At 50.1% G+C, this 24,971-nt stretch overlaps 7 protein-coding genes across 7 annotated transcripts; 5 read left to right on the top strand and 2 right to left on the bottom strand.

Moving 5' to 3' along the window:
* Positions 1 to 260: 260 nt before the first annotated feature.
* On the top strand, positions 261 to 3,029 carry N7517_002732 (putative phosphatidate cytidylyltransferase; the record flags this gene model as incomplete). Its single annotated transcript, XM_056720462.1, has 2 exons — positions 261 to 825; positions 883 to 3,029. 2 exons carry the CDS (start codon positions 261 to 263, stop codon positions 3,027 to 3,029), a joined length of 2,712 nt encoding a protein of 903 aa, XP_056584597.1.
* Positions 3,030 to 4,372: 1,343 nt separating this feature from the next.
* atg1 (serine/threonine protein kinase ATG1) lies at positions 4,373 to 7,322 on the top strand (the record flags this gene model as incomplete). The annotated part of the gene is made up of 2 exons (XM_056720461.1): positions 4,373 to 4,450; positions 4,512 to 7,322. The coding sequence occupies 2 exons, from the start codon at positions 4,373 to 4,375 to the stop codon at positions 7,320 to 7,322; spliced, it is 2,889 nt and encodes a 962-aa protein (XP_056584596.1).
* Positions 7,323 to 8,752: 1,430 nt separating this feature from the next.
* On the top strand, positions 8,753 to 10,663 carry N7517_002730 (high affinity methionine permease; the record flags this gene model as incomplete). The annotated part of the gene is made up of 6 exons (XM_056720460.1): positions 8,753 to 8,864; positions 8,922 to 9,153; positions 9,214 to 9,664; positions 9,724 to 9,988; positions 10,050 to 10,212; positions 10,264 to 10,663. The coding sequence occupies 6 exons, from the start codon at positions 8,753 to 8,755 to the stop codon at positions 10,661 to 10,663; spliced, it is 1,623 nt and encodes a 540-aa protein (XP_056584595.1).
* Positions 10,664 to 11,287: 624 nt separating this feature from the next.
* On the top strand, positions 11,288 to 14,251 carry N7517_002729 (M1 family metallopeptidase; the record flags this gene model as incomplete). Its single annotated transcript, XM_056720459.1, has 3 exons — positions 11,288 to 11,616; positions 11,669 to 14,039; positions 14,126 to 14,251. Coding segments are annotated over 3 exons (2,826 nt in total), but the record flags the coding sequence as incomplete, so codon positions are not given.
* A 2,413-nt stretch (positions 14,252 to 16,664) lies between these two features.
* Positions 16,665 to 17,695, top strand: N7517_002728 (uncharacterized protein; the record flags this gene model as incomplete). Its single annotated transcript, XM_056720458.1, has 3 exons — positions 16,665 to 17,286; positions 17,344 to 17,453; positions 17,504 to 17,695. 3 exons carry the CDS (start codon positions 16,665 to 16,667, stop codon positions 17,693 to 17,695), a joined length of 924 nt encoding a protein of 307 aa, XP_056584593.1.
* Positions 17,696 to 18,947: 1,252 nt separating this feature from the next.
* Positions 18,948 to 21,480, bottom strand: prp28 (mRNA splicing protein PRP28; the record flags this gene model as incomplete). Its single annotated transcript, XM_056720457.1, has 2 exons — positions 18,948 to 19,104; positions 19,172 to 21,480. 2 exons carry the CDS (start codon positions 21,478 to 21,480, stop codon positions 18,948 to 18,950), a joined length of 2,466 nt encoding a protein of 821 aa, XP_056584592.1.
* Positions 21,481 to 22,188: 708 nt separating this feature from the next.
* On the bottom strand, positions 22,189 to 24,562 carry N7517_002726 (putative mRNA splicing protein (Prp39); the record flags this gene model as incomplete). Its single annotated transcript, XM_056720456.1, has 4 exons — positions 22,189 to 23,566; positions 24,041 to 24,144; positions 24,215 to 24,430; positions 24,494 to 24,562. 4 exons carry the CDS (start codon positions 24,560 to 24,562, stop codon positions 22,189 to 22,191), a joined length of 1,767 nt encoding a protein of 588 aa, XP_056584591.1.
* Between the last annotated feature and the right edge of the window lie 409 nt (positions 24,563 to 24,971).

The following is a 24,971-nucleotide window of genomic DNA, read 5'->3' as shown; positions in this document are numbered from 1 at the left end:
TCGATGTCATGCTCTGTACATCGATGTACGGCGCACTGTCCGCTCGCATGTGATAGGCAAAATCCCTTCCGCATTCAGGAAAGATAGCAACAGTGTCATTCTCCCTCTGCCACGTTTTCAATATTTCCCGACATCGAACATAAACGGGACTAAATTGTTAGGTATTCTACTTTCCTCCCGGGAGTTCTCTTGTCCTCCCATACACTGTACATCACTATCCCACCGCGACATGACGTACTCATCGACATAAGCATGGCGCCATGAGTTCGCCGTGGAAAGAAGAACAAGAAGCGACGCCTCGCAGCAGCATACCTCTGACCCCCGAAGCGCTCGCCGAAGACGTCCGATTATTCAATCGCTCCCCCCATCCATATCACAGAAGCCAGCGCCTCGGATCATGCACTCCCTCCGAGCACGGCGACCGTCTCCACCCGCTCTCCTCCTACTCCAAATCCTCGCGAACAACCAGCGACAGTGGCACAGAGGCAGACGATGAAAGTACCGGTGTTTTAAGGGGACTACCTGCCCCGCCACCCCACCCTCGAAAAGGCCTACGATCTGGTGGAGTTGGTCCCACTGACCTCGATTCCTGGCTACCTGGCATGCAACCATGGCCGTCATTTGTGCGGCCTATGTTGCGACCATCGCGGCGGAGCTCGGAGGAGGAACTTGAGGAAGAGGCCTTTGAGGAGAGACTGCGGTTTAGACGCGAGAGACGGGTGGAAGTCCTCCGGCGGCTGATGGAGGCTGCGCTTCTACTCTCTGTGGGTGGTGTGGTCTTATACCAAGACGGGGCGCGCTTCTTGGCTTGGGAATGGCGAAAGGGTATGTGGGAAACTGGCCTTGCTACCAAGAAAGTGAACTGCGCTGATTGATTTGCAGAGATTGCCGCTCATGGCCTCGTGGTCTTGGGTCTTTATGCCACCTATCCGCTCGTTGTTCGTGCATCGCAGGGCCGAAGCTGGCGCATCTGGCGCATCTGGTCTACAAAACGGACATACTTCTCATTACCCTCGAGTTTCGATCCAGCTCCCCTTCTCTATCCGATTCTTATCCCCATCTTCGTTTCGTTGTCGCTGTCCAACCATATTCCGCCACTTATCATGCCTAATATCATACTCAGCCTGTCCTCTTTACCGGCGCCTGTTATACCATTCCAGAACCGGACCAATGGATTCAATACCCTCCACTGGATGATCTCTATGATTCCCATTGTCGTTTCAGAGCATTTCTCCTTGGATCACACAGTGCCCAAACCACTGACGCTTCGCGGGCTCGACGCGGAATTTTTAATCCTTATTTTCCCTTTGCATCAAGCGTTGATACCCACTTTAGACTTTTTGTTGACGACCAGCATTCTTCCCGCTGAGCTGCAGCTTTTGACAACTGCTTTGATCAACTTGTACTTGTTTGCGGCCTCCCCTCAGATGGAGATACTCAAAGCCTTGTTATGGCTTGGAGGCATGTGTTTGTTTGCTTCTTGTCGACATATACTGCGTTGGGAGGTTTCTTTGGCCAGAATCCCTAGCTGGAAATTCCGCCGCGCCCCGCATGGCTCGCACTTTTTCCGCAAGTTCTTGAACATGATGGACCATCGACTTTGCGAGAAGTTGAGTAGAACGGGGCACGTTCCATCGGACGATGCTTCATCGGACAGTGATGGGCGCAATGGGTTCCCGTTTTCAAGGCCGCGCAAGACGAAGACTATGCGGGAGAATCGCTCTTCCCACCCGCCCGCAGAGCCGGCATCTGCAGTTGACAAGATCACGACGGAAGAGATATTCGAGCAGCATGCTCGCAACGTGCATCGAAGACGCCATACCATATCTACATTCGATGAAGTTGTTCGAGAGGAACGTGTCCGCACTACCCCCGGTGGTAGACGCAAGAAAATGATGGGTCCTGGCTTAGCCTCTTTCCTCTCGCTCACTTCAGCCCAGGCGCAGGTCCGCAAATGGCTGTACGCCTTTTACGTCTATGTTTTGTCCCTGATTATCATACTTGGACCTATCCGAAAGTACGTAGCAGAGCACGCACTGCAAGGCCAGGATCCGTTTGGCTGGGCTATCGGCTACTTGTTGGGAAATTTCTCAAAGATTCGCTTTTGGGTCCTTATGTTGAACCTTGAGTACTGGATTGAACTGCCGCCACGCCCTGATGCCGATATTCTGAGTGCGTCCTGCTTCCTTGGATCGGTGGAACATATTCGCCAGGTTACCTTTGGGGCCGCCATCACCCGTCTATTACTCAGTGGCTACTGTGCGTTGGTACTACTGACAGGCCTGGCCATTGTTGTTAAGCTCACCTTTGTTGCCGAGGTTGATACACGCCGCAAGATCTTCCACGGCATGATGGTGCTTATGTTCCTTCCTGCTATATTTGTGGATCCAGCCTTCTGCGCCATGGCGCTAGCGTTGGTTCTCTCCATCTTCCTTCTATTGGACCTGTTCCGCGCGTCTCAGCTACCTCCGATTTCCCGGCCACTCACCTATTTCCTTGCCCCGTATGTTGACGGCCGTGATCACCGTGGCCCGGTTATCATCTCCCACATCTTCTTGTTAATTGGATGTTCGATACCCCTTTGGCTGTCACTTTCCGATCTTCCTCGGACTGGCCTGGGTCCCTGGGCTGGTTGGGAGATCGCGTCACGAGATGTGAGCATGGCCAGCGGAGTTATCTGTGTAGGCATGGGCGATGCGGCCGCATCCCTTGTTGGCCGACGGTACGGTCGGCTTAAATGGTTCTGGGGTGGCGGCAAATCACTTGAAGGCAGCATCGCTTTTGTCGCAGCTGTGACCTGCGGACTGATCGCGGTTCGTGCCTGGTTGGTGCTCGGTGGTTGGCCCGTGTCTGGGGTCGAGTCAGCCAAAGGGACAGTTTTCTCCGCTCACTTCTGGGCCTGGACTTTGCTCAAGGCGGTTCTGGCGGCAGCTGGAACGAGCGCCACCGAGGCGATCCTCACTGGCTGTAACGACAACGTTGTGGTGCCAGTGGTGTTATGGTTGCTTGTGCGGGGTCTTGGCGTTTGATTTGCCACGTTGATGTGTATACATGCGCGACTTGTTTGCTTTTTATTTCCTGACTTTTTTTTTTCCTTTTTGCTCGGAGGTTTGCGCTTGATTATCTGCCTATCATATTCTGCGGCATTTGTATAGTATAGTGGGGTACATAGCCTGAGGATGCATAGATTGACCTCGACTACTCAACTAGAGACCGTTTTTGGATGCCTATACTAGCGGCGCGTTATTGCATATCTGCCTTGCCTTAGCTTTCCCCCTTTTCTCTCAATTCGACCAACCGCTGCGCCATGACTGGGACTCATAGGCTGCAGATAAGCTTCCGTCACCATACAGTTTCATCGGGGTCTGTGATCAGTCACCTTGCAACTTGAAAGTACAGGCAGATACGGGAATATTGAAGAATACATATGACCTTGACAGAGCCTAGACACTATATATTGAGTCATACCCCACAGAATACGTATATTCCTCACAAATTTCCTATTGTAACTGGGAATACTGGAGATCTCTCGGTATCTGTGCCGATCTCGGCCTTATCTAATCGATAAGCACATGACCTATATCTTTCTGATTTGGACTTCTGTTCGCAGGTTGCTGTTTTGAATTAAGGGTTGTATCCTAAATTTCTCATAATTTTGATCCCTTTGCATCTATCATTTGTCTATCTCTCCCTTGCTTTAGATTTCCAATCTTGGAAGGGTTCCCCATACGTTTTCATCTTATCGTTCCAGATCTCCCTTCTGACCGCCTTACGCGATCATCGCCGCTTGTCACTCGTTATCGTTGGGTCACACCCCCCAATCGTGGAGTATCCTTGGGTCTTGGGGCCCTCTTCCCGCGTCCACCATCACATCATCTCGCTCTTTCATGAGAACCCTCATTTCGCCCCCCTAGATCTTTGGTTCTCTATTATAATCGAATCTCCAACCTTCCCCCCTCATTTGGTTATTCTGCATCAACACCTCTCACCGCTTTAAGTGTTTTGGATCAACGTTTGTTTGCATCCTTGAAGTACATCCTCTACATCGACATCATATCTTATAATCTACCCGACCTCGCCGATCTCGTTCCACGGCACCCCTTTACAATACCTTCCCAGACCCATTCTCCCGGTGGTTCCTCGACCCTTCCAGGCTTCCCGGAAGCAGCGTCATCCTTTACATAGCTCCCCTGATGGGCCTCTCGACTCGAACGTTTACATTGCTGCTGAGGTAGTTGTGGTTGCTGGGGTGTGACTCGACCTTCATTCCCCCCAGCGCGAGTCTACCAGAGACAAAACGGGCATTGGCGTGCCCACCGCCGTTATGGCGACTCATAACTCAAGGAGATCGCGTGAGCCCTCTCGTCCAGAAATGTCGATCGGTCGCTATACGCGGCTCGATGAGATTGGGCGAGGTAGTTTCGCGACGGTCTATCAAGGTGTTCATACAGTGAGTCGTGCCTTATCTTCATGTGTTGAGTGATGGATGCTAATCGGTTGCTATCACACAGAAAACAAAAACCTACGTAGCAATCAAGTCCGTGAACTTGTCGAAGCTCAACAAAAAGCTCAAGGAGAACCTTTCGTCCGAGATCGATATCCTCAAGGGTCTGCAGCATCCACATATCGTTGCCCTAATCGACTGCCATGAATCAACATCTCACATTCACTTGGTTATGGAATACTGTGCGTTGGGGGATCTGTCGCTGTTCATCAAGCGCCGAGATACTCTTGGATCACATAAGTACACTCGGGATATGATTGCCAAATATCCAAATGCACCCGGCGCCTCGCTCAATGAGGTGGTTACCCGGCATTTTCTCAAACAACTGTCAAGTGCACTGAAATTCCTTCGTGACCGAAACCTGATCCATCGAGATATCAAACCACAGAACCTTTTGCTGTGTCCCTCGCCTTCGTCTTATCGGAATGGGGGTGCTCAGGTCATTCCCTATAAAGGCAGCGACGGTTCTTACGAGCCCATGGCAGGGCTCGAGTCCCTCCCCATGCTCAAAATCGCAGATTTCGGCTTCGCTCGATCTCTACCCGCCACATCACTAGCAGAGACCCTCTGTGGATCTCCACTGTACATGGCGCCTGAGATTCTTCGGTATGAAAAGTATGATGCCAAGGCCGATTTGTGGTCTGTAGGTACTGTGCTCTACGAGATGGTGGTGGGCCGACCCCCGTTCCGGGCCACAAATCATGTCGAGTTGCTGCGAAAGATTGAGAAGGGAGAAGACCGAATCCGCTTTCCTGAAGATAATCCCGCTTCAGACGACATCAAACGGCTAATTCGAGGTCTTCTAAAACGGAACCCAGTGGAGCGATTAAATTTCCCTGAATTCTTCAACAACAGTGTGATAAATGATCCGATTCCTGGCCTGCTGGCGGAGGACGCTCCAGGGCCACCACAATCGTCCCAGCCGAGGCAGCTTGTCACAAAGACCGAAGAATCTCCTTATGATACTGTACCTGAGGACAAATTTGCATATCCTCTCGGTCAAAGACCTATTGTAACGCGTCCAAAATCAGGAACGCCGCCGACCGCTACGCATATGCGCCGTGTGGGAAGCGCTGACCGGCCTGTTCCAGGCATTTCCAGAGAGCAACAACCGGGAGGTACACCACCTCAACGGCCTGCTCCTGTTAGCCTTGCCACTGCTCCGGGACGTCAGGAGCTCATCGATCGCAACGCAACTACCGCAGCTATGGATCGGCAGAGAAATCGAAATACCTACACTGGCTCTCCCAAAGTAAGTGAGTCAACAGTCCGTGCCCAAGAGGCACGAGATCGCGCTGCACAAGAAGTGGCATTTGAGAGGGACTATGTTGTGGTTGAAAAGCGGGCCGTGGAGGTCAACGCCTTTGCAGATGAACTAGCCCATAGCCCACGCCTTCAAGGTGGGCTTTCTCGTCCAGGGCAAACTGGCGCCGGAAGCCGTCGGGCAACAACGCAGGGTCTACCTACGGTGTCACCATCTTCTCCTCATGCCAATGCGGCTAAAGCCATGCAGGTTGTTTCGGGTCGTTCGCGAGCAGATTCCACACACCAGCGCCAACATTCCTACGAGCGACGTTACGGGCAAAGTCCTACGTCGGCGACCTCGGCAATCTCGAAAGCACTCAATATGGCCAGCGGTCGCCTGTTTGGAATGGGCTTCTCTCCTCCACTTGCCATCACCAAAGGCGGGCGATCTCCGCCTCTAGCCTATAACCCTTTCCCCGCCTATCCTGCTGCACATGCTAGTCTTTTGATCACCGGAGATGGATCCAAACCCAATGCAACTGTCGATGAAGATTGCAGAGCAGTCCAGGAAATCGAGGAATGTGCTACGCGTAGTGACGTCGTTTTCGGATTTGCTGAGGTGAAATACAAGCAGCTTATCCCGCTAGCACCTTCCGCACCGACTGACCCATCTGCGAGACCCACGGACACAAACATTAAACCAGACTCTGCCGATCCCGATGATGGCTTGACAGTCGATGCTATTGTTACGTTATCGGAAGAAGCTTTGGTACTATATGTCAAGGCTTTGTCTTTGCTTGCAAAATCAATGGATATCGCTGGAGCTTGGTGGTCGCGTAAGAACCGTGAAGAGGCCTATGGAGAATCTCCTACCAAAGACAGCATGAGCGCAGCTGCCGGTACCCGGATCAACTACGTTGTGCAATGGGTGCGCAGTCGGTTCAACGAGGTTATCGAAAAAGCCGAATTTGTGCGCATGAAGCTCATCGAGGGGCAACGGCGATTGCCGCCAGATCATCCTAGCCATCCGGATAACCATTCTATTGGCTCCACCGCCGGGTCAAGCTCAACCGCCGATGTAGTGGTGAGCCCTGGCGTAACAGCAGAGAGGCTAATGTACGACCGCGCCCTTGAGATGAGCCGGGCGGCTGCCATTAATGAATTGACTGGTGAGGATCTTGCCAACTGTGAGATTACATATGTCACTGCGATTCGCATGCTCGAAGCTGTGCTTGAGGATGACGGTACGCGGTCTATGCCAGGCAGCAATATCGAACGGCAGAGTGGTTCGCAACCTGGTGACAAGGTTATCCTAGACGAGCTGCAGGTGGAGGATCGGCAGGTCGTTATGAAACGTGAGTCTTATCTAAATTCACCCACCAAACCTATCCAAAACTCACACCTTGATTCAGTTGTATCCAGCATGCGTGGCCGCCTCGCATCTGTCCGGAAGAAGGTAGCTGTTCTATCCAGGCGATCCTCGGTGCCGACTCCGGTGGGTAGTGCGGGCAAGACACCTACATCTACCATTTCTCCTGTTGCATATTGCACGGGGGTGACACCGCCTAGATGAGCACTTTGTTCCCCAATCTCCGTCAAATCTATCCGGATTATTACGATATTGTTCAATCCAGTAGCGTCGTGATTATTTAGCCTTATATGTATAAGGCTTGACTCGCGACGCTAAAAATTGACTCTGTTTCCCGTCCTTTTATATAAAGGTAACCCCAGGCTCGCCGCTAGCCTCTAGGGCCATGTTAATCTTACCTTTTGCCATTTATCTGCCACTTATTTCTCTACGGAGATCTAATTTCTTCGTTCATATTTGTCGATCTATCTTTCCTCACGTTTTGCCATATATCCCACAGCACGAGACCAGGGGAGTTCTTATTCATGTTCTTTCTTGTCATGCCATGTCTTATTGCTTTCTTATTCCTTTACCTTTTTATTTTCTCTTTTTCGGATTGGCGTTTGACCCGGGGACCCGCGGTATACAGATTGGCACTGAGTTTCTTTTTGGGCTGGGGACACACCCGGTCACGGCGTTGGGCTCCAAAGATTCGATTATATGCAGATACTGCCAGATGTATTGTACATAGAGAAATTGAGGAAACTCATTTACAAACAAGCCACACAGTACCCCTGGTGGAGTAGGGTATCATTGAAGTATCAAACTCCAACTTGGCAAAGATCTACCTAAACGCAAATAACCCTCAAGATGGCGTGCTTGACTATGTGTCATAGCTTCACATCTTCTTCATTTAAACCTGAGATTTTGCTTGGCTTTTTCTTAGACATATATTCCCTATTCACATTTGAACATGCTTTGCTGACACGTGAGCCTAAATCAGTGACTTAACCTTTTGATGTACTCCTTTCTCATATGTCTCGAACAACCAACGGAATGATACCCAGGTAGATTTATTATGGACGTTTACCGTAGTTTTAACACGGCCCGGCCCCGATATATGGTTTCTCGGCAGCCCACTAAGCCCCGGAGTCCCCGGTATCCGAGGCTTTTCTTTCCTTTTTTTTATATATTGCGCCATGAGGGTGAATATAGGCGCCATGAATCATGTGTTGTTTCCTGTTTTCCAAGACAAATGTGTGTGTCTAATTGGGTTGCCAACTTCATGTAACGTTAGATAGTATATTCGGCCCGGCTAGGCGATGGTGCGTGATGGTGCAATTCGTTGCCTTCCCTAAAGCTTCTGGAATTACTCTAAACAGGTGGGCCGAATTTTACGGGAAAAAGCCACAAACTCAGCTAGGACCTTTGCCTCCATCTGGTGATGCCTCGCTTGCAATTTGATTTTGATTTCCAAGGGTAGTATAAGACTCTGCCCAGCCGCAAGGACCTATGGCATCACATTTAGTGCCAGCACCTCATTTTTACGCCGTCGATAGCCGTGCGAAATTTGCCTCTTGAAATCTTAACTGAATACAAATACTCGTCGATCAGTTCCACGTGTGAGTAGTGGTTTGATCTGTATTACCAACATAATGGCTGAACGGGTTGACCCTCTTGTCGAGGCTTCCAACAAGTCACCGGCACTTGATACAAAGCCAGCGGGAGATGATGGCATCCGGAGAGCGGATGGTATCTCGGGATTGTGTATGTATATCCTTATGAGGGTCGAGTGATGAATGACACTAATCGTTCCACCTTCAGATGAAGGAAATGTTTTCGAGACGACACCCGACAGCCGTCGTCAGATTGGAATTTTCAGCGCTTCTCTCCTCATCTTTAACCGGGTTATTGGCACGGGTATCTTTGCCACACCGAGCACTATCCTTGAATTGACTGGCAGTGTCGGTCTCTCATTGTTCATGTGGGTTATCGGCACTGTAATTGCACTGGCTGGGACGGCAGTGTACTTAGAATGGGGTACTGCAATTCCAAAGTATGTTATTGAACAACGAAAATATCAAAGGGAAAATATGACTGACCTGGCTGTGTATAGAAATGGAGGCGAGAAGAACTACCTCGAGTACGTTTATAAAAAGCCCAAGTTCCTGGCCACCGCCATGTTCGCCGCCTATGCCGTGTTACTCGGATGGGCAGCAAGTAACAGTGTTGTCTTCGGTCAATATATCCTCAACGCAGCAGATGTTGAGGTCGGACGGTGGAACCAGCGTGGAATTGGCCTGGCCTGTCTCACTGCCGCCTTCCTCATCCACTCCGTTGCCCTGAAATGGGGTATCCTTCTTCAGAATGTGCTTGGTGTTATCAAGTTGATTATTGTCTTGTTCATCATTGTTTCTGGTTGGGTGGCACTTGGTGGCCATACAAAGGCCGAGACGCCGCACAACTTCACTAATGCCTTTGAGGGCACCAAGGGAAGTGGATATGGCATTGTCATGGCGTTGTACAACGTTATCTGGTCCTTTATTGGCTATTCGAATGCCAACTATGTAAGGACATGAACAATCTGAGTTTCGTCTCTTGATCATATTGCTAATTATATTTACAGGCCTTGAGCGAGACAAAAAACCCAGCCCGCACGTTGAAGATTGCAGCCCCCATTGCTATCATATCTGTTGGAATTTTGTATATGTTTGTCAATATTGCCTATTTCGCCGCTGTATCGAAACAAGATATGCTCGAGTCTGGCAGCATTGTGGCCGCCGTATTCTTCAGAAACATGTTCGGCACACAGGCTGAAAAGGTCATGTCGGTCTTTGTGGCTCTCTCTGCATTCGGCAATGTGTTATCCGTCATCTTCTCACAAGGGCGAAGTATGTATTCTCACTTCTCGCTTGCACCTTTGAACTGTATACTAATATGATCTCGATACAGTTGTTCAAGAGCTCGGCCGTGAAGGTGTCTTGCCCTTCTCCAAGATCTGGGCCAGCAACTGGCCTTTCCACTCGCCAGCCGCTGGCCTGCTTGAGCACTATATCGTCTCGGCCATTATCATGCTTGCACCCCCTCCCGGTGACGCATACAACTTCCTCCTTAAGTATGTTATTCCAAAGGCACGAGCAAGATCATTACTGACCAACTGTCCCAGCCTCATATCTTACCCCCTCTCAATTGTCAACTTCTTCGTGGCTGCTGGCCTCGTTCATATCTACCTCACCAAAGAGAAAAACTACCCCAACTGGGCGCCTGGAATCCATGCTACCCTACCTGTCACCATCTTCTTCATGCTGTCGAATCTGTACCTCGCGATTGCGCCCTATGTGCCGCCCAGCGGTGGCCAGAATGTGTACGAAGAGCTGCCGTACTATCTACACTGTGTGGTAGCCCTGGCACTTTTCGCAGCCGGAGCAATCTACTACGTTGTTTGGGCGGTGTTGATGCCTCGGATTGGCGGGTACGTGCTCATCAAGGAGTCCGTTGTGGATGCCGACGGATGGTCTCGCAGTGTTTTTACGCGACTGCCACAGGCTCAAGCAGTGCACTCTTAAGAGATAATGGGTGAGATAAAAATGGGATTGCTTTGATTTCAGATCCTTATGTACTCGGGGGATAGATTTTGTCATGGTGACTTGGAAGAGATTCCCACCAGACGCTACTAGTAATAGGTAATAGTGGAATAGAACCATTGTCATTGTCATTATTGAAGAGACCTCATTATCAACTCCCCTGTCATGCTGTGACATCAGAGCAATGAACCGCGGTGCTGTATGTTCCAGTCTTCTATGGTAGCCCACCCAAGAGAATCGATTGAAACTGTCATGAGCCCCTCAAACTTGCTGGTATATTGTCTTGCAAGATAACAGCATAAAAGCCATTCCAATCAGTTGTCTGTCATATAGAATTTAGACATCCACTGGGTGAACTTGCGTGTTGAAGAAAAGAAAAGAAGAAGAAGAAAAAAAAAGATGAAAAGTAGGAGAACCACTTCTATTCACCGCCTTCGCATCTGCCGGACTCTGAGCTCATGTTTTTCTGTTTTGACCGTGTATCAAGTCCGTGGTTCAATTGTTCTCACGTTTTGGTTCTATTTTAATTATTTAATACTAATACCTCTTTATTTCTCTTTCTCTTTTTTTCTTTCCTTTTCTCCCGGTAATCGGGTTCGTGGAGCTGATGCGCCGCTTCTCCACGCGTGTGCTTCTGCAGCAAGCAAAGCCACCGCTTCTTTCCGCCAGATCCCCCTCCCCCTCTTTGTTTCAGCTCGCTCTCCTCAAGCTTCAGTCCCTAGATCAATTCAACGTCGCTCTCCTTCTCCGCTATCACAGACCTCTAAACGATACTGTTCCTACCGCAGAATGTGCAGCTCCCGCCGCGAGACCTCCGGGTCAACAAACGTCCAGGGCCGTGAGGTCCTACCTACAAATGTTAAACCTCAGCATTATGATCTTACACTCGAACCCAACTTTGAGAATTTCACATACGAGGGAACAGTTACCATCGAGTACGTCATTTGTGCACAATCACACATATCGGTCACTGACATCTACTTCTAGCCTCGATGTGAACGAAGACACCGATTTCATCACCCTCAATTCCAACGAGATTGAAATTCACAGCGCAATTGTTTCAGCTAAGGGCTCGGTGGTGGACTCCAAGCCCGAAATCTCCCTCAACAAGGATGACCAGACCGCAACCATCAAGTTCGGCCAGGCTATCTCCGCGGGGTCAGATGCCCAGGTGAAGCTCACTTTCACTGGTATTCTCAATGATAACATGGCCGGATTCTACCGATCATCATACAAGGAGAATGGCGAGACTAAGTACATTGCATCCTCTCAGATGGAGCCCACGGATGCCCGTCGGGCCTTCCCTTGTTTCGACGAGCCTGCTCTCAAAGCCAAGTTCACCGTGACTTTGGTTGCAGATAAGAGCATGACTTGTTTGAGCAATATGGATGTTGAGACCGAGACTGAGATCCAGGGTGGTGCGAAGAAGGCTGTGAAATTCACCACTTCGCCCCTCATGTCCACCTATCTCGTTGCTTTCATTGTCGGAAAGCTGAACTACATCGAGACAAAGAACTTCCGGGTTCCCATCCGTGTGTACGCCACCCCCGACCAGGATATCGAGCACGGCCGTTTCTCATTGGAGCTTGCTGCCAAGACTCTAGCCTTTTACGAGAAGGCCTTTGACAATGATTTCCCTCTGCCAAAGATGGACATGGTCGCCGTGCCTGATTTCAGCGCCGGAGCCATGGAGAACTGGGGTCTGATCACATACCGTATTGTCGATGTGTTGCTGGATGAAAAGAACAGTGGCGCGTCTCGAAAGGAGCGTATCGCCGAAACCGTCCAGCACGAGTTGGCCCACCAATGGTTCGGAAACTTGGTTACCATGGACTTCTGGGATGGACTCTGGCTCAACGAGGGTTTCGCAACCTGGATGTCGTGGTACTCTTGCAACGTCTTCTACCCAGAGTGGAAGGTTTGGCAGACTTACGTTATCGACAACTTGCAGAGTGCTCTTTCCCTTGACTCGCTCCGCAGTAGTCACCCCATTGAGGTGCCTGTTAAGCGCGCCGATGAGATCAACCAGATCTTCGATGCTATCTCATACTCCAAGGGTTCATCTGTTTTGCGCATGATCTCCAAGTACCTGGGCGAAGATGTCTTCCTCCAGGGTGTCCGCAACTACATCAAGAAGCACGCCTACGGTAACACCGAGACCGGTGATCTGTGGGCTGCTCTTGCTGATGCTAGCGGAAAGCCCGTGCAGTCGGTCATGGATATCTGGACAAAGAACGTCGGCTTCCCTGTCCTCAGTGTCACTGAGAACAAGGAAAACTCTTCCATTCACGTGAAGCAGAACCGTTTCCTGCGCACCGGTGACGTTCGTCCCGAGGAAGATCAGACCCTCTTCCCTGTGATGCTCGGCCTGCGCACAGAGAAGGGTGTTGACGAAGACACTATGCTGACGGAGCGCGAGCGTGACTTCCCCGTTCCTGACCTGGACTTCTTCAAACTCAACGCTGACCACTCTGCCATCTTCCGCACATCGTACAGCCCCGAGCGCCTTAAGAAGCTCGGACAGGCTGCTCGTGAGGGCCGCCTGAGTGTTGAGGACCGTGCCGGTATGATTGCCGACTCAGGTGCCCTCGCTGCTTCTGGTTTCCAGCGCACGTCTGGTATGCTTTCCTTGCTCCAGGGCCTCGACACCGAGTCAGAGTTTGTCGTGTGGAACGAGATCCTGACCCGTATCGGCACCCTGCGTGCTGCTTGGCTCTTCGAGGACGACAAGACAAAGGACGCCCTCAAGGCCTTCCAGCGTTCGCTGGTTGGCCCCAAGGCCCACGAGATCGGCTGGGAGTTCCCCGAGAATGACGACCACATTCTGCAACAGTTCAAGGCCCTTATGTTCGGCTCTGCCGGTATGGCCGAGGACCCGATTGTCGTAAAGGCCGCCTTGGACATGTTCGCCCGCTTCGCTGCTGGCGACCTCTCCGCCATTCACCCCAACATCCGCGGTAGCGTTTTCACCATCGCCCTGAAGCACGGCGGTGTCAAGGAGTACGAAGTCGTCCTGGACCGGTTCCGCCACGCCCAGACTTCGGACGAGAAGACCACTGCCCTGCGCTGCCTCGGTGCCTCGGAGGATCCCAAGCTTATTTCCCGCACTCTTGGCCTTGCCATGAACGAGGAGGTCAAGAGCCAGGATATTTATATGCCTCTTGGCGGTCTCCGCAGCCACCCAGCTGGTATCGAGGGCCGCTGGAACTGGCTCAAGTCCAACTGGGATGACATCTACAAGCGTCTTCCTCCCGGTCTTGGCATGCTGGGCACTGTTGTCCAGCTGACCACTGCCAGTTTCTGCACTGAGGCACAGTTGAAGGACGTCGAGGAGTTCTTCGCCTCCAAGGACACTAAGGTTAGTGACTTCACCATGCCCTCCCCGAGTTTTCGTCTCAAATTCATATTTTTGTAATATTTACTAACTCGGATCTTTCTTTGCAGGGCTTCGACCGTGCCGTTGAGCAGAGCCTTGACTCCATCCGCGCCAAGGTCAACTGGCTCAAGCGTGACCGCGATGATGTCGAGCAGTGGCTGAGCAGCAACAGCTATCTCCAGAGCAAGCTGTAAATCTAGAAAAAAAAAACTTGTTTGAACAATGTTCCTAGATCCCCTGGAACGCCAGGATTCTTTGTCTTTCAGGGCTCGCAGCGAACTTTCCTTCGACTGCACATTATTTTTACGTTGTGATCTACAGAAAGCACGCGGGATGTGCTTATTTGAGCTAAAATCATACTCTACTCAATTATTCAATATCCTGTAAAGAGCTCGTATGGACTAGCTGGATACATATACACCGGATTTTAGCCCGCGCGACATGGCTTTCCCTTTCCGTTTTAGTGCTCACCCATTGCCGCTTTTTGCTCACTGAGTAAAGCTGAGCAGCCTGATCCCACTCACTGAGCACGACCTGATTAATATATAAGCTCAAGGACTTGCTCACTCGGCGTCACCTGAGCAGCCTGAGCAAAGTGGGAGAGCAGCTAAGTCAGCAGGTCACCTCAATAAAATGCACCACACTAGCCCCATCTAAATGCAGCCAGCCGTTCACCCAGCACTCTTGACCGTTGTTCCTCAACGAAAGGCTGGTGTCATCAATTTGGCGGTCGATATCCACCCTCCATTTTTGGTTCTATAATATCTAGGAATATCTCAGAAAACCCCGGTTGAATGGTTTGTAAATCTAGTGTAGTGTTTTATTCTGATCTTTTTTTTTTGGTTGATTTTCTAATGGACTATCGCTCCTGCTGCCTGTCGCTTACTCCTAGGAGCTTAAGTGCTGGTACCTAGTCGCGAGAGCTGTGACTGTTAACGCTGAGAGTTTAAGTATATAAAAGAAACACTGATCCCTCCTAGAGTGAATATATCTAAGTTTCAAGTATTTCTCCTTAAGGGTCTTATAAAGACTGCTTATAAGTTTAAGCAACTGTCGGCATTCTGGGTCTGTATCTTTCCAGCCCCTCAGCTAGAGCAAAAGCCTACCTATTATACAGATTTTCTGATACTATAAAGCAAACCGTTTCCTATATATTACTGAGCTCTGAATTTGTTATATATGGCTAAGACCTAATGGGAAGATGTAAGTGACTCTCACTATTGTACCAGGGGGAGCGCGAGAATTTGTAGGGGGGCCTATGGCTGACTGAATTTAGTAGCATAAAATCCACTGATATTTGAGAGAGAAAAGATCCTAGCTTGATTTCTCGGTCTGATTACACGTACTAAAACCCACTTTTCTTGTATATGCTCTTTTTGTCATTTACTGTACCCAGACGTAAATAGTGTGCTTCCCTCGATTGAGCTGGACCAACGATAGCCCCTTCCACGCAAGTGTGCCTGATCCGCGACGCCCGTTCTTCTCTATTATTGCCAGACATCGACATATGAGCACCTGTAATTTCAGTGTTACATGAAACAGGTATGATCCTGTATGATACCTTTATCGTATGGTTTCGTTGCGGCTTATTCCTCATGGCCTAGTTAGTTAGTTATGATATCTATTATGAATCATGAAGCATACAGGATGGATGGAGACATGATCTGCGCAGGACCCACTTGGTGTATATGGGTTTCCCTGAACGCGAGGAAGCTACTTTTCGTGCTTCCTCGCGCTACGTCTTGTATCTAGAGTCGACTATGGCTTTTCTTAATATTTATTATTCATCTGGAAGACGCTCCGATCCTCATCTAGGTATACGTGAGACCCTCACACACAATACATCAGTTCCTAGGAGACACTACAGTTGCAACGTCTTGCTATAACTTATTAGATTATGCGCGCTCCTAGGAGCGTTCAATTTGAAAATTTCTAGCTGAGGTGATGAGAAATAACTTTAACAAGTTGGGTCTGTTGAGGTTTATGCATGTTTTTACGGCAAAGAAGCTTCCGCCTGGAGATTTGGATTTTCGTTCTAGGGATTCACTACTAATGGGAAGGGTAAAGGTCCTCCCTCCCAGGAACAGGCAGTAAGCAATGTCAAAGGGTGGTGCTTTTCCCGTCAACAACTTACGTCATTGGTATTTCTCGAACAGATATTTGACCGAGGCAATTGAACAACTCGCATGGTCTGTCCACAGCATGAACAGTAAGATTCTTTTAAATTCTATTTTCTCCACGTGTAAAATGGCAAAGATGAATTTGTAATAATAATCACAACAACAACTGCTGGCTATGATCTTGCAATTGTAGGGCTACCACGAGACAAGAAAATATTTAGTTCCTGATTGAAGCTGATGGGCAACAACAATTCTGACCATGTATTCAATCTTAGTATTCGACAAAACAAAAACCTTCAAATGTATGTATGGATGTACCGTTGTAAGATCAAGCTACTAAGCCTAATTGGGACATACCTATTTAGATCTCGGGGCCATTCAGCTTCTTACCTAGGTAGCTTCTAGAATTCTTCTCCTTGTAAGCCTCATTTCTTGTTAAGACCTCATTATTTTCCCATCCGACTAGCCCTCCAAGTCAAGCTATATCATGCCGTCAAAATTCAACTTTCGACAAAAAGTCTTCGATCTCCTTTTCGGGGCTCATCGCAATGAACTCCAGCAGGTGTCTAACATGGTACAAGACTTTCTGGATGGCCGCATGACTCGTGACGAACTCGAAGAAAAGTACAGTGACTCACGCAAAAAACCTCCCAAGCTGCCAACTCTCGCGGTCAGTGACCTTAGTACGAAGCAAGTCGAGAAGATGCTTCATCTACAACCAACCGAAGACGATGAGCTTGCACATGTCCCTCCCATCCCGACCCCGGCGGAACTTAAGAGTGTCTTGTTAAAAGTTGATGCCGCTCGTTCGGAAAGTCCACTCAATGAAGCCAGCATTCGCTGGACGCTCGATTTGCTACTCGTTTATGCTCACGCTATCGCCACTTCTGGTCAACCAGACGCCGGTCAACGGATTGGTATACAGACAGAAAGGCACTGGGTGTTTGAACCGGTCAGACATGAGCAGAAGAAGTTTGCTCTTGTTGGAAAACCAGACTATGCAGTCTGGTATGGCAAAGTCGATGACACAGCGGTAAACATCGTCGTCGTCGAAGCGAAGTCGATCGGTTCTGCAGGTAAAGGCATTCCCCAATGCCTTGGCTACATGGGTGAGTACCTCATGATATAATCGATGGCACACTATCTAGAATCTAACTGGCTTAAAGGCATGGTTCACCGACTTCGACAGCGCGAGAAGAAGAAAAACTGTACTGTGTACGGTATGGCGACTGATGCGCAAGCATTCTTCTTTCTCAAGATCGACGAAAAGTCAAAGGTTAGTTTGCTTATCTTCTAGCTAATTGCGTTATTCTAATTCTCGGTTAGTGGTCCATGGTTTCGGCTGTAGCTCTTACTGGCAAATTCAACCATGTTCTTGGCATGCTGGTATATCTTCTGCGAAAGGCGAGTGAGGCGTCTCCCACACACTCCAAGCAATCTTCCGCCCAGTCACACACCAAGGAAAGATCTGGGGGGTCTCTATATGCAACTCAGGACTATGAAATGGGGAATACGTAATTGGACACAGACTTCCAGTTCCTCTTCTCCTTGCGCTTGTTTTTGCTTTTACAAAAAGATGAGACTTGCATTTCTCCCAAAAAGAGAAGTCGATCTGTTTTGAGAGTCTACATCATGATGACCTTATTATTTTATTGTTTTCGCCCTAGTACCTTCGCTGGTAATTCGTATCCCCCTTTTCATACACATCCGCATGCACAATTCTGCACATCTCCACGTCTTCCGGTATTCCCAGCTCCTGTGCCATGTCCCTCATCCCCGTCCGGCTCCCTATGACAGCACATGTTCAATCCTGATGGTCTTGGCCGGGTGGATCGATCACGATCCTAGGTAATGGTGTCTGCTGAGGGCTGGGCTGGGTGGCTACCCAAACTCGACCGTAGTAGGCCAACCTTGGGTATACTGGGGGTACACTGACTAACTAGGAGGATTGGCAGCAGGCAGAATATACTCTTGTTGCTTATCGGCCAAGGTAGTAGCCTTTATCAGAATACCTCCTCGGTGATTTCAAGAAAATCATTGGCGTTGATAAGGATATCATGTTCCCCTAGTCCTGGGTATCGCTAAATTTATAGCTCGACTAGATATTAGATACCTTAAGGAAATCATCATAGCTATCTACTTAGTGCGTTATCGTCTTCTAGCGGCCATATTATAAAATACACTTCCTAATATAGGGGCAATCGATAAAAAGGATGGATTGTTTAGAAGGTTTTTTAATTACTGGCATATAGGTGAAAAGTGATCCACTTGTCACGTGACAAATTCGGCCTTTATTTTCGGGCGGTAAGATAAGCATGTCTATGCGCTCACTGAGCGCAGTCTGAGTACTCAGTGAGCAAGACCTAAGTGCTGACTAAGCAAACCTGAGTGCTCACGAAGCAATCACCCTGTACTATGAAATACTCAGTGAGCAGGACCCTGAGCGCCCTCATAAAGCGGCGGCACCCTGATCGGGAAATTCGTATCCGCGGCCTAAAATCTGGTACATACAGGTACATATGTAGGTATCTGCCCTGATTACAACAACTAACTACATACATTGATGAGCAATACACAAGTAGATTTTGAGGCAAATGGCATAAAAGCCTCCTGGGGTCATGAATGGTGTATTTGATTTTTAGCAAAACACACCTCATCTGGGCCATCCTGGCCGTCAAACGTACACTGAAACACCATAAGGAAAAAGAGGGGTGGTATCAATGGGAGATAATACAGAAAGAAGAGAGGCATAGCAGAGACAGAGAGAGGCCTATGCCCATCCTCCCTTGCCTCCGAACCCAGAACTGTCCTCGATCTTCTTGCCACTAAGACCGCGTGTGGGCTTGGACTGCGCCGCTTCGTGCTTGCGCAGTTCCTCAGGGACACGCGAGATAGGTGATTTGATCAGCATTTGTTTGAGATCGTACCTATAGAAGCGTTAGTAAATCGAGACTGCGACAAAGTGTAAAAGGGAGAGGAACGGGTGTAACATACATAACATCGCTATCCTCACTACCCAGGAAGGTGATAGCAACACCACTCTTTCCAGCACGACCAGTACGACCGACACGATGAGTGTAACTTTCGATCGAGGTCGCCATATTGAAGTTGATGACCAGTGATACATCTGGCACATCGATACCTCTTCCTGCAAGGTCAGTTGCGACGAGAACGTCGGTTGAGCCGTTGCGCACGGAGGCAAGCGCGGCTTCACGCTGTTCTTGAGATTTGGATCCGTGTAGAGTAGCTGAGGAGAAACCCATTTGTTTGATCTCGCGACCGATAACGTCACAGTTTCGCTTGATGTTGACGAACACAATAATCGGAGGACGGAACTCGCCCGATTGCAGAATTTCGCCAAGGCGCTTCTTGCGCTTGTCTTCGCCGGAGATCATCTCCACACGCTGTTCTACCGTGTCGACGGCTTCACCAACGCCACCAATGGTGATAATGGCTGGTCGGCGGAGGTACTTGCGAGCAATGCGCTCGACGGCTGCAGGCATAGTGGCTGTGTACATCATGGTCTGGCGGTACTTGTGTTGGCTCATCGCGCTTGAATCTTCAGCTTCCTCCGTATCGGGCTTTTGGTTCGTGACGGGGAGGGCATCCAGGATCTTGTTCACAGGCTCTTCGAAGCCAAGATCGATCATGCGATCTGCTTCGTCCATGATAACGTAGCAGCACTGGCTGAGGACCAGCATGCGACGCTCGATACAGTCGACGAGACGGCCAGGGGTGGCAATAATAATTTCGGCGCCTTCGCGCAGGCTGTATGCTTGCTCTTCAAGCGAGTGGCCACCGACAATACTGACCACGTTGAATCCAAGGGGCTGTGTAAACTTTCTGGCTTCAAGCTCGATCTGCTGTGCTAATTCACGTGTGGGTGCTAGGACAATAGCATATGGACCGTCGTTTTTGAGAGACGGATTCTCGTCAAGCCGCGGTAGCGTCGAGATGTAGACTAAAAGAGGGAGTAGGAATGCGGCCGTTTTACCGGAACCTGTCACGGCGACACCAATCAGGTCACGCGACTGCATAGCAATGGGGATTGCCGCGCGCTGAATAGCAGTTGGGTCCTTATATCCGACACGGTCGATAAGCTCCAACAAGCGCTTCGGCAATAGACTCTCCTCCCATGAACGCATGGGATTGGGCACGCTGCCGCCCTTGGTGGCAATGTTGAAATCTTCCTTGAAGATACGCCAGTCTCGCTCGCGCATGAGGTCTAAGCGCTTCTCACTCCAATGCTTGTCAATCTGCGTGCGGGTACTGTCCTCGCGTCGCCGGCGTTCCATCTCCATAATTTCTTTGGCTCGTGCGCTACCAGCCTCGTGGTCGCGGGTCACTAACGCCTCTGCGTATTTGCGCGCTACGTCATCGGCGACATCGTCGCCAAAGCCTGCCAAACGGCCCCGGCCAAAGAAGTGAGCTTCATGTCGGTGCTGGTATAGAGGATTGTAGTCGCCGCTTGTATCTTCCTCGGTATTCCACTCGAAGTTGAACTTGCGGTCTGCAGTACGTTTGCGCTTCTTATTTGCCGAGAAGTTTGACGTCTGTTCGGCTCCCATGTATCGGTGCTTGGTCAGCGTAGCTAGCGCTGCCGCTTCATCTTCTTCCGTTAGACGCTTTTCGCCTTTAGTCTTAGGTTGGGGTGGCGGCATATCCTGGTCGCGAATGTTCTGATTTTGCTGTCGACCTCCCTTCCGCATACCGCCAGGTCCAGTTGGGGGTCCGTCGCGCATCGATCGCGGTCCGGTGGGTACATTACGGACCCCAGATTCCCGGATATCGCGAGGCTCTTGAGGCCTGCCCAACGATGGTTCAGATGTGAAACCGTTGCGATCAGCGCCATTGGTGCGGGCCTTGGCTTGCCGCTCTGCCTCAACCTCTTGAGCCCGTTTCTCCAGCGCTAGTTTCTCTCGTTGGGCTTTGGATAGGAATTTAGGCTGTAAGGAGGAATGTAAGTAAAAGCCACGGAATCCTGCTTCATACATTTCATCATCCCCAGAGGAGGACAAGCTTACCTTTGCCGTTGCTGCATCTGCTTCTTTCTTCTTGCGTATCAACTCCTCTACACTCAACGGAGTGACAGCCGGTTTCTTTGCGCCCCATCCCAGCTTCTGCTTCTTCTGGGTCTCAGCAGGGGGAGGGGGTGGCACATCGTCGGGAGGAGGTGGAGGGGCGATACTGTCTGGCGGCGGTGGAGGAGCGGACAAGTCTTCTGGGGGAGGTGGAGGCGGGCTGGGCGGGCGCTCGATCGGATCTGGGGGAGGCGGAAGAAAAGCCTCAGAGCCGTTGGCCATGACTTGTGTATGTGAGAGAAATAAGGGCTAATGAAACCACCGGACTAGAGACGAGAAGGGAGATATCCAATTTCTACGGAAGATGATAAGAGCCAAACGCGTGGTCACGTGTATACTATCACGTGCATTATCTATTCACTATCTGCATGTGATCACCGCCGATAATGCGGGCCCGCTGTACGCCGTAGACTCAACTACATAGACCAAAAGGATAATACATATGTAGCAACTACAACATAAAAGTAAACATACTGAGAAATCTAGTTGCTGAGTGCAAGTCTAATAAGTCTACCAACACTGGGAGACGAATCAGTTTGAATCAATTTGAATTAATTTTCAGTGGTAAGACAAGCCACGTTAGAATACAATTGGTCCCGAAGGATCCAATCTCGAATTGGTCATAAGCCTGTCTCGAGCCCCAAGAAGGGACTAGACACCGGTATATCTGACAAAGTGAGAAGAAGCTGTCTTTAATCTGGGTCAAAATCGCTAGAAGGGAAGATTGCCCAGCACGGGCAACGGGGATGATACTACATGAAAAAGGAACTCACCCACCCAGGGAAATCAAGATGCCAGGGTAAGTAACGAAGACAAAAAACACCGAAAGAAAAGACACCAGCAGAACATCCAGAAACGAACCATTCGTGAACAAACGTATCCATACTTGCAGTCATCGGCTTTAGGGGACGGGCACATGACTCTTGCGTTTCAAGCGGCTGTACCGTTTGCTGCGGTCTGTTGGTAGTAGGCATACGCTTGTGCGGCCGCGGCGTCATCCGGTGTGGGCTGAATGTGAGGAATTGAAGCAAACTGTCCGTCTGCAGGGGTGGGAGGCACCGCCACAGTCCCGCCAGTCCGAGCAGAAGCGACAGACGAAGGGCCGTAGATTTCTCGATCTAGCGTCATGTATTCCTTCGCGGCATCCTTGGTGCCCCTTTCGAGAAGGTATGTCATGTAAATTTGCACAAGTTCCTTGACAGCGTCGACTTGCAGAACGCTCTTGGACCGGATGTCAGCAATGACCTGCTTGATACGTTCATACTGAACTGATTCGGTAGCCGCGCTAGTGGGTTGCTCAATTTCAAAGACGAGATAGCTGCCCCAGAAGGGCCGGCTGTCGAGGTAGTAATGCTGGTTCTCGTGGAAAACCTTACGAGCCTCGTCAGGGCTGCCCTTGATCTTCCACAAAAGGCGGGCCCACTCGGCAACAAGAGCAGCCTTTGTGGCCATTTCGCACTCTGGCGAATCCAATTGTGTCTTGTAGACTTCGATGGCCGCCTCAAGGCCCCCATGACGACGACACAGATTGGCGAGTGAGACAATGGTTTCGACATGGCTGGGGAGGTACATCAAAATGGCGCTATGGATATCCTTCGCCACATCCACGCGGTTTGACACCTCTTCGAAGTAGGCGTAGCGGAGTCGGACAGTGGGATTGGCAATCGGGACGTAGAGATACGAGGCACGCTGGTAGATGATGCGCACCTCTTCTTCCTTGTCAGGCTGAGCAGCCATCCAGCGAGCATATCGCAGCCAGAACTCATCGTAATGGGCACAAGTAACCAGGCACCGCTCATACAGGAACTGAGCCCGGGAGAAGGAACCCTCAGCTTCCTCGAAGTCAAGATACTTCTTCCAGTTCGTCAGCTGGCCTTCATCGAGCTCAGTGACATGGAAGTAGGGGCGCTTGATCTCCGATTCAAAAGTCCAGCGCTTGGTCGTTTCTGTTTGAGTGTTCGTGAAAATTTCTAGGTGGTAACTGTCCACGCGAAGTCGGAGATCCCGCTCGATCTCAGCTTCGGCCTTAGCGCCAGGAGCAGGCTGGGACGATGCAGCTTCGATCTCAGCGCGGAACGCGGCCATGATCTCTGTTGGGGCGAGCTCGGACAAAGGGCGGGTCTGCGCACTCTGACGGTACCGTTCGAAGTAGCGAGCATACTGGTGCATGGGGATGTGGATGACACGCCCAAGAATGGCAAAAATCTTATCGTGGGCCTCAACACGCTCCTCGAACTCAATGTACTTATCCCAGAAGGGATGGGAGAGGAAGTCAAGACCAACACTGCTTGCACCCCGTTCGAAAAGCCTGGGGGGTATTAAAGTTAGCAAGTTGCGGACACATGGGCTTGATGGCTGGGATAGGAGTGGTAAGAGACAGGAAAGGGATAATGAAGATGGCAAACACGAGCAGTAAACTCTGTCCGTTTGTGAAAACCCAAGTAATCAAATGAGTGCGGTGGATGAAGCGAAGGGATAGGTAGGCATCCGGTGCTCCGTAAAGGGCCATCGAACGAGAATATTCCTTGGCCTTCAATGCAAGAAAGTGGTGATTCGGCCAATCAGAGGAGAAATGCAGCCTGGGTGAGCTATGGGTGAGAAGTAAACTCCACTTAGGTCAAGGAAGTAAAGCAGCGAGCGGTCTCTCACCCATCAACAATGAGACCGACTGGATACCGAAATATCCAGGAAACACATGTGACCGGCATCACGAGAACTTTCGCGGGCTGCGTCGGTAACGGTTATAGGGAAAGGGAAGATGACCATTTCTACTCTCACTTACTCTCGAATGATGTCGGCATCGTGTGAAGTCTCCGCCTTGAACGAACAATAGTTGGTCCAAAGATCAACGGACGGCGAGATGCTAGCAATGCCTCGTTCATAGACCTAGAGCGACAAGATTAGAACAAAGCCATGGAAAAGAAGAGGGTGGTGCCCAAGGAGTGTGTATGCATACCATCTCAGCGGCCTCAGTGCCGGTGATGGAGAACTCTTGGTCGGCATACTTCTTCCAGTATCCAAAGAGTAAAGGGAACTTGGAGAGGAAGCGGTCATAGACTGCGCGGATGGTTGTGATGGCCTGGGGGCTGGAATTGCGATTGATTCCACCCTCGAGACCCTCGGCGGCGCGAACCAGCTTCTCCCAGGTTTCAAAGTTGTCGGGATCATCAAGCTGTAAAAGATAAACACGTCAGTCAATGGGGCGCACGTTTGTAAATGCGTCTGAAACACGTACCAGCTCGGCCTCGAGATTTCTAATCTCCGCATTCTCCTCTTCGGAGCCTCCGTACTGATAGTCGGCCATGGTCGCAGTGCTGAGGATGCGCGCGAGAAGTTGAGACCCCAGAATAAAACAATAGGTATGAAATTGTAAGTATTAATAAAATGGCAGCGATGGTAACAATGAAGATTGCGAGGGGAAGAAATTCTTGGGGCTGAAACAAGACTGAAAAGCCGAAGATAGGAAGTCTGGTGCCTGAGGCGAGCATCTTTGGTTAACTATGCAGCCACTGCCGGGGCTGGAGGGCGGTGTGGGCCAAGGCGGTGGGTGTATGTAATGACTAAGCTGGACTTTGGCGGGCCGAGCGGCCCCGGGGTACTTAAGACGCCACGGCAGAATAAACTACACACCTTAGGAATAAGGCGCCAATGCTAGTTTATGCTGTGACACCTGAGGCATCATTTCAAGGCCTTGGCGTGAGCCCGGGCGGTAT

This window comes from Penicillium concentricum, assembly GCF_028827145.1.
Source record: "Penicillium concentricum strain IBT 3081 chromosome Unknown utg000001l_segment0_segment0, whole genome shotgun sequence".
Classification (NCBI taxonomy): domain Eukaryota; kingdom Fungi; phylum Ascomycota; class Eurotiomycetes; order Eurotiales; family Aspergillaceae; genus Penicillium; species Penicillium concentricum.
The sequence above is the reverse complement of the archived record's forward strand: the minus strand, read 5'-3'. Positions and strand labels throughout refer to the sequence as shown.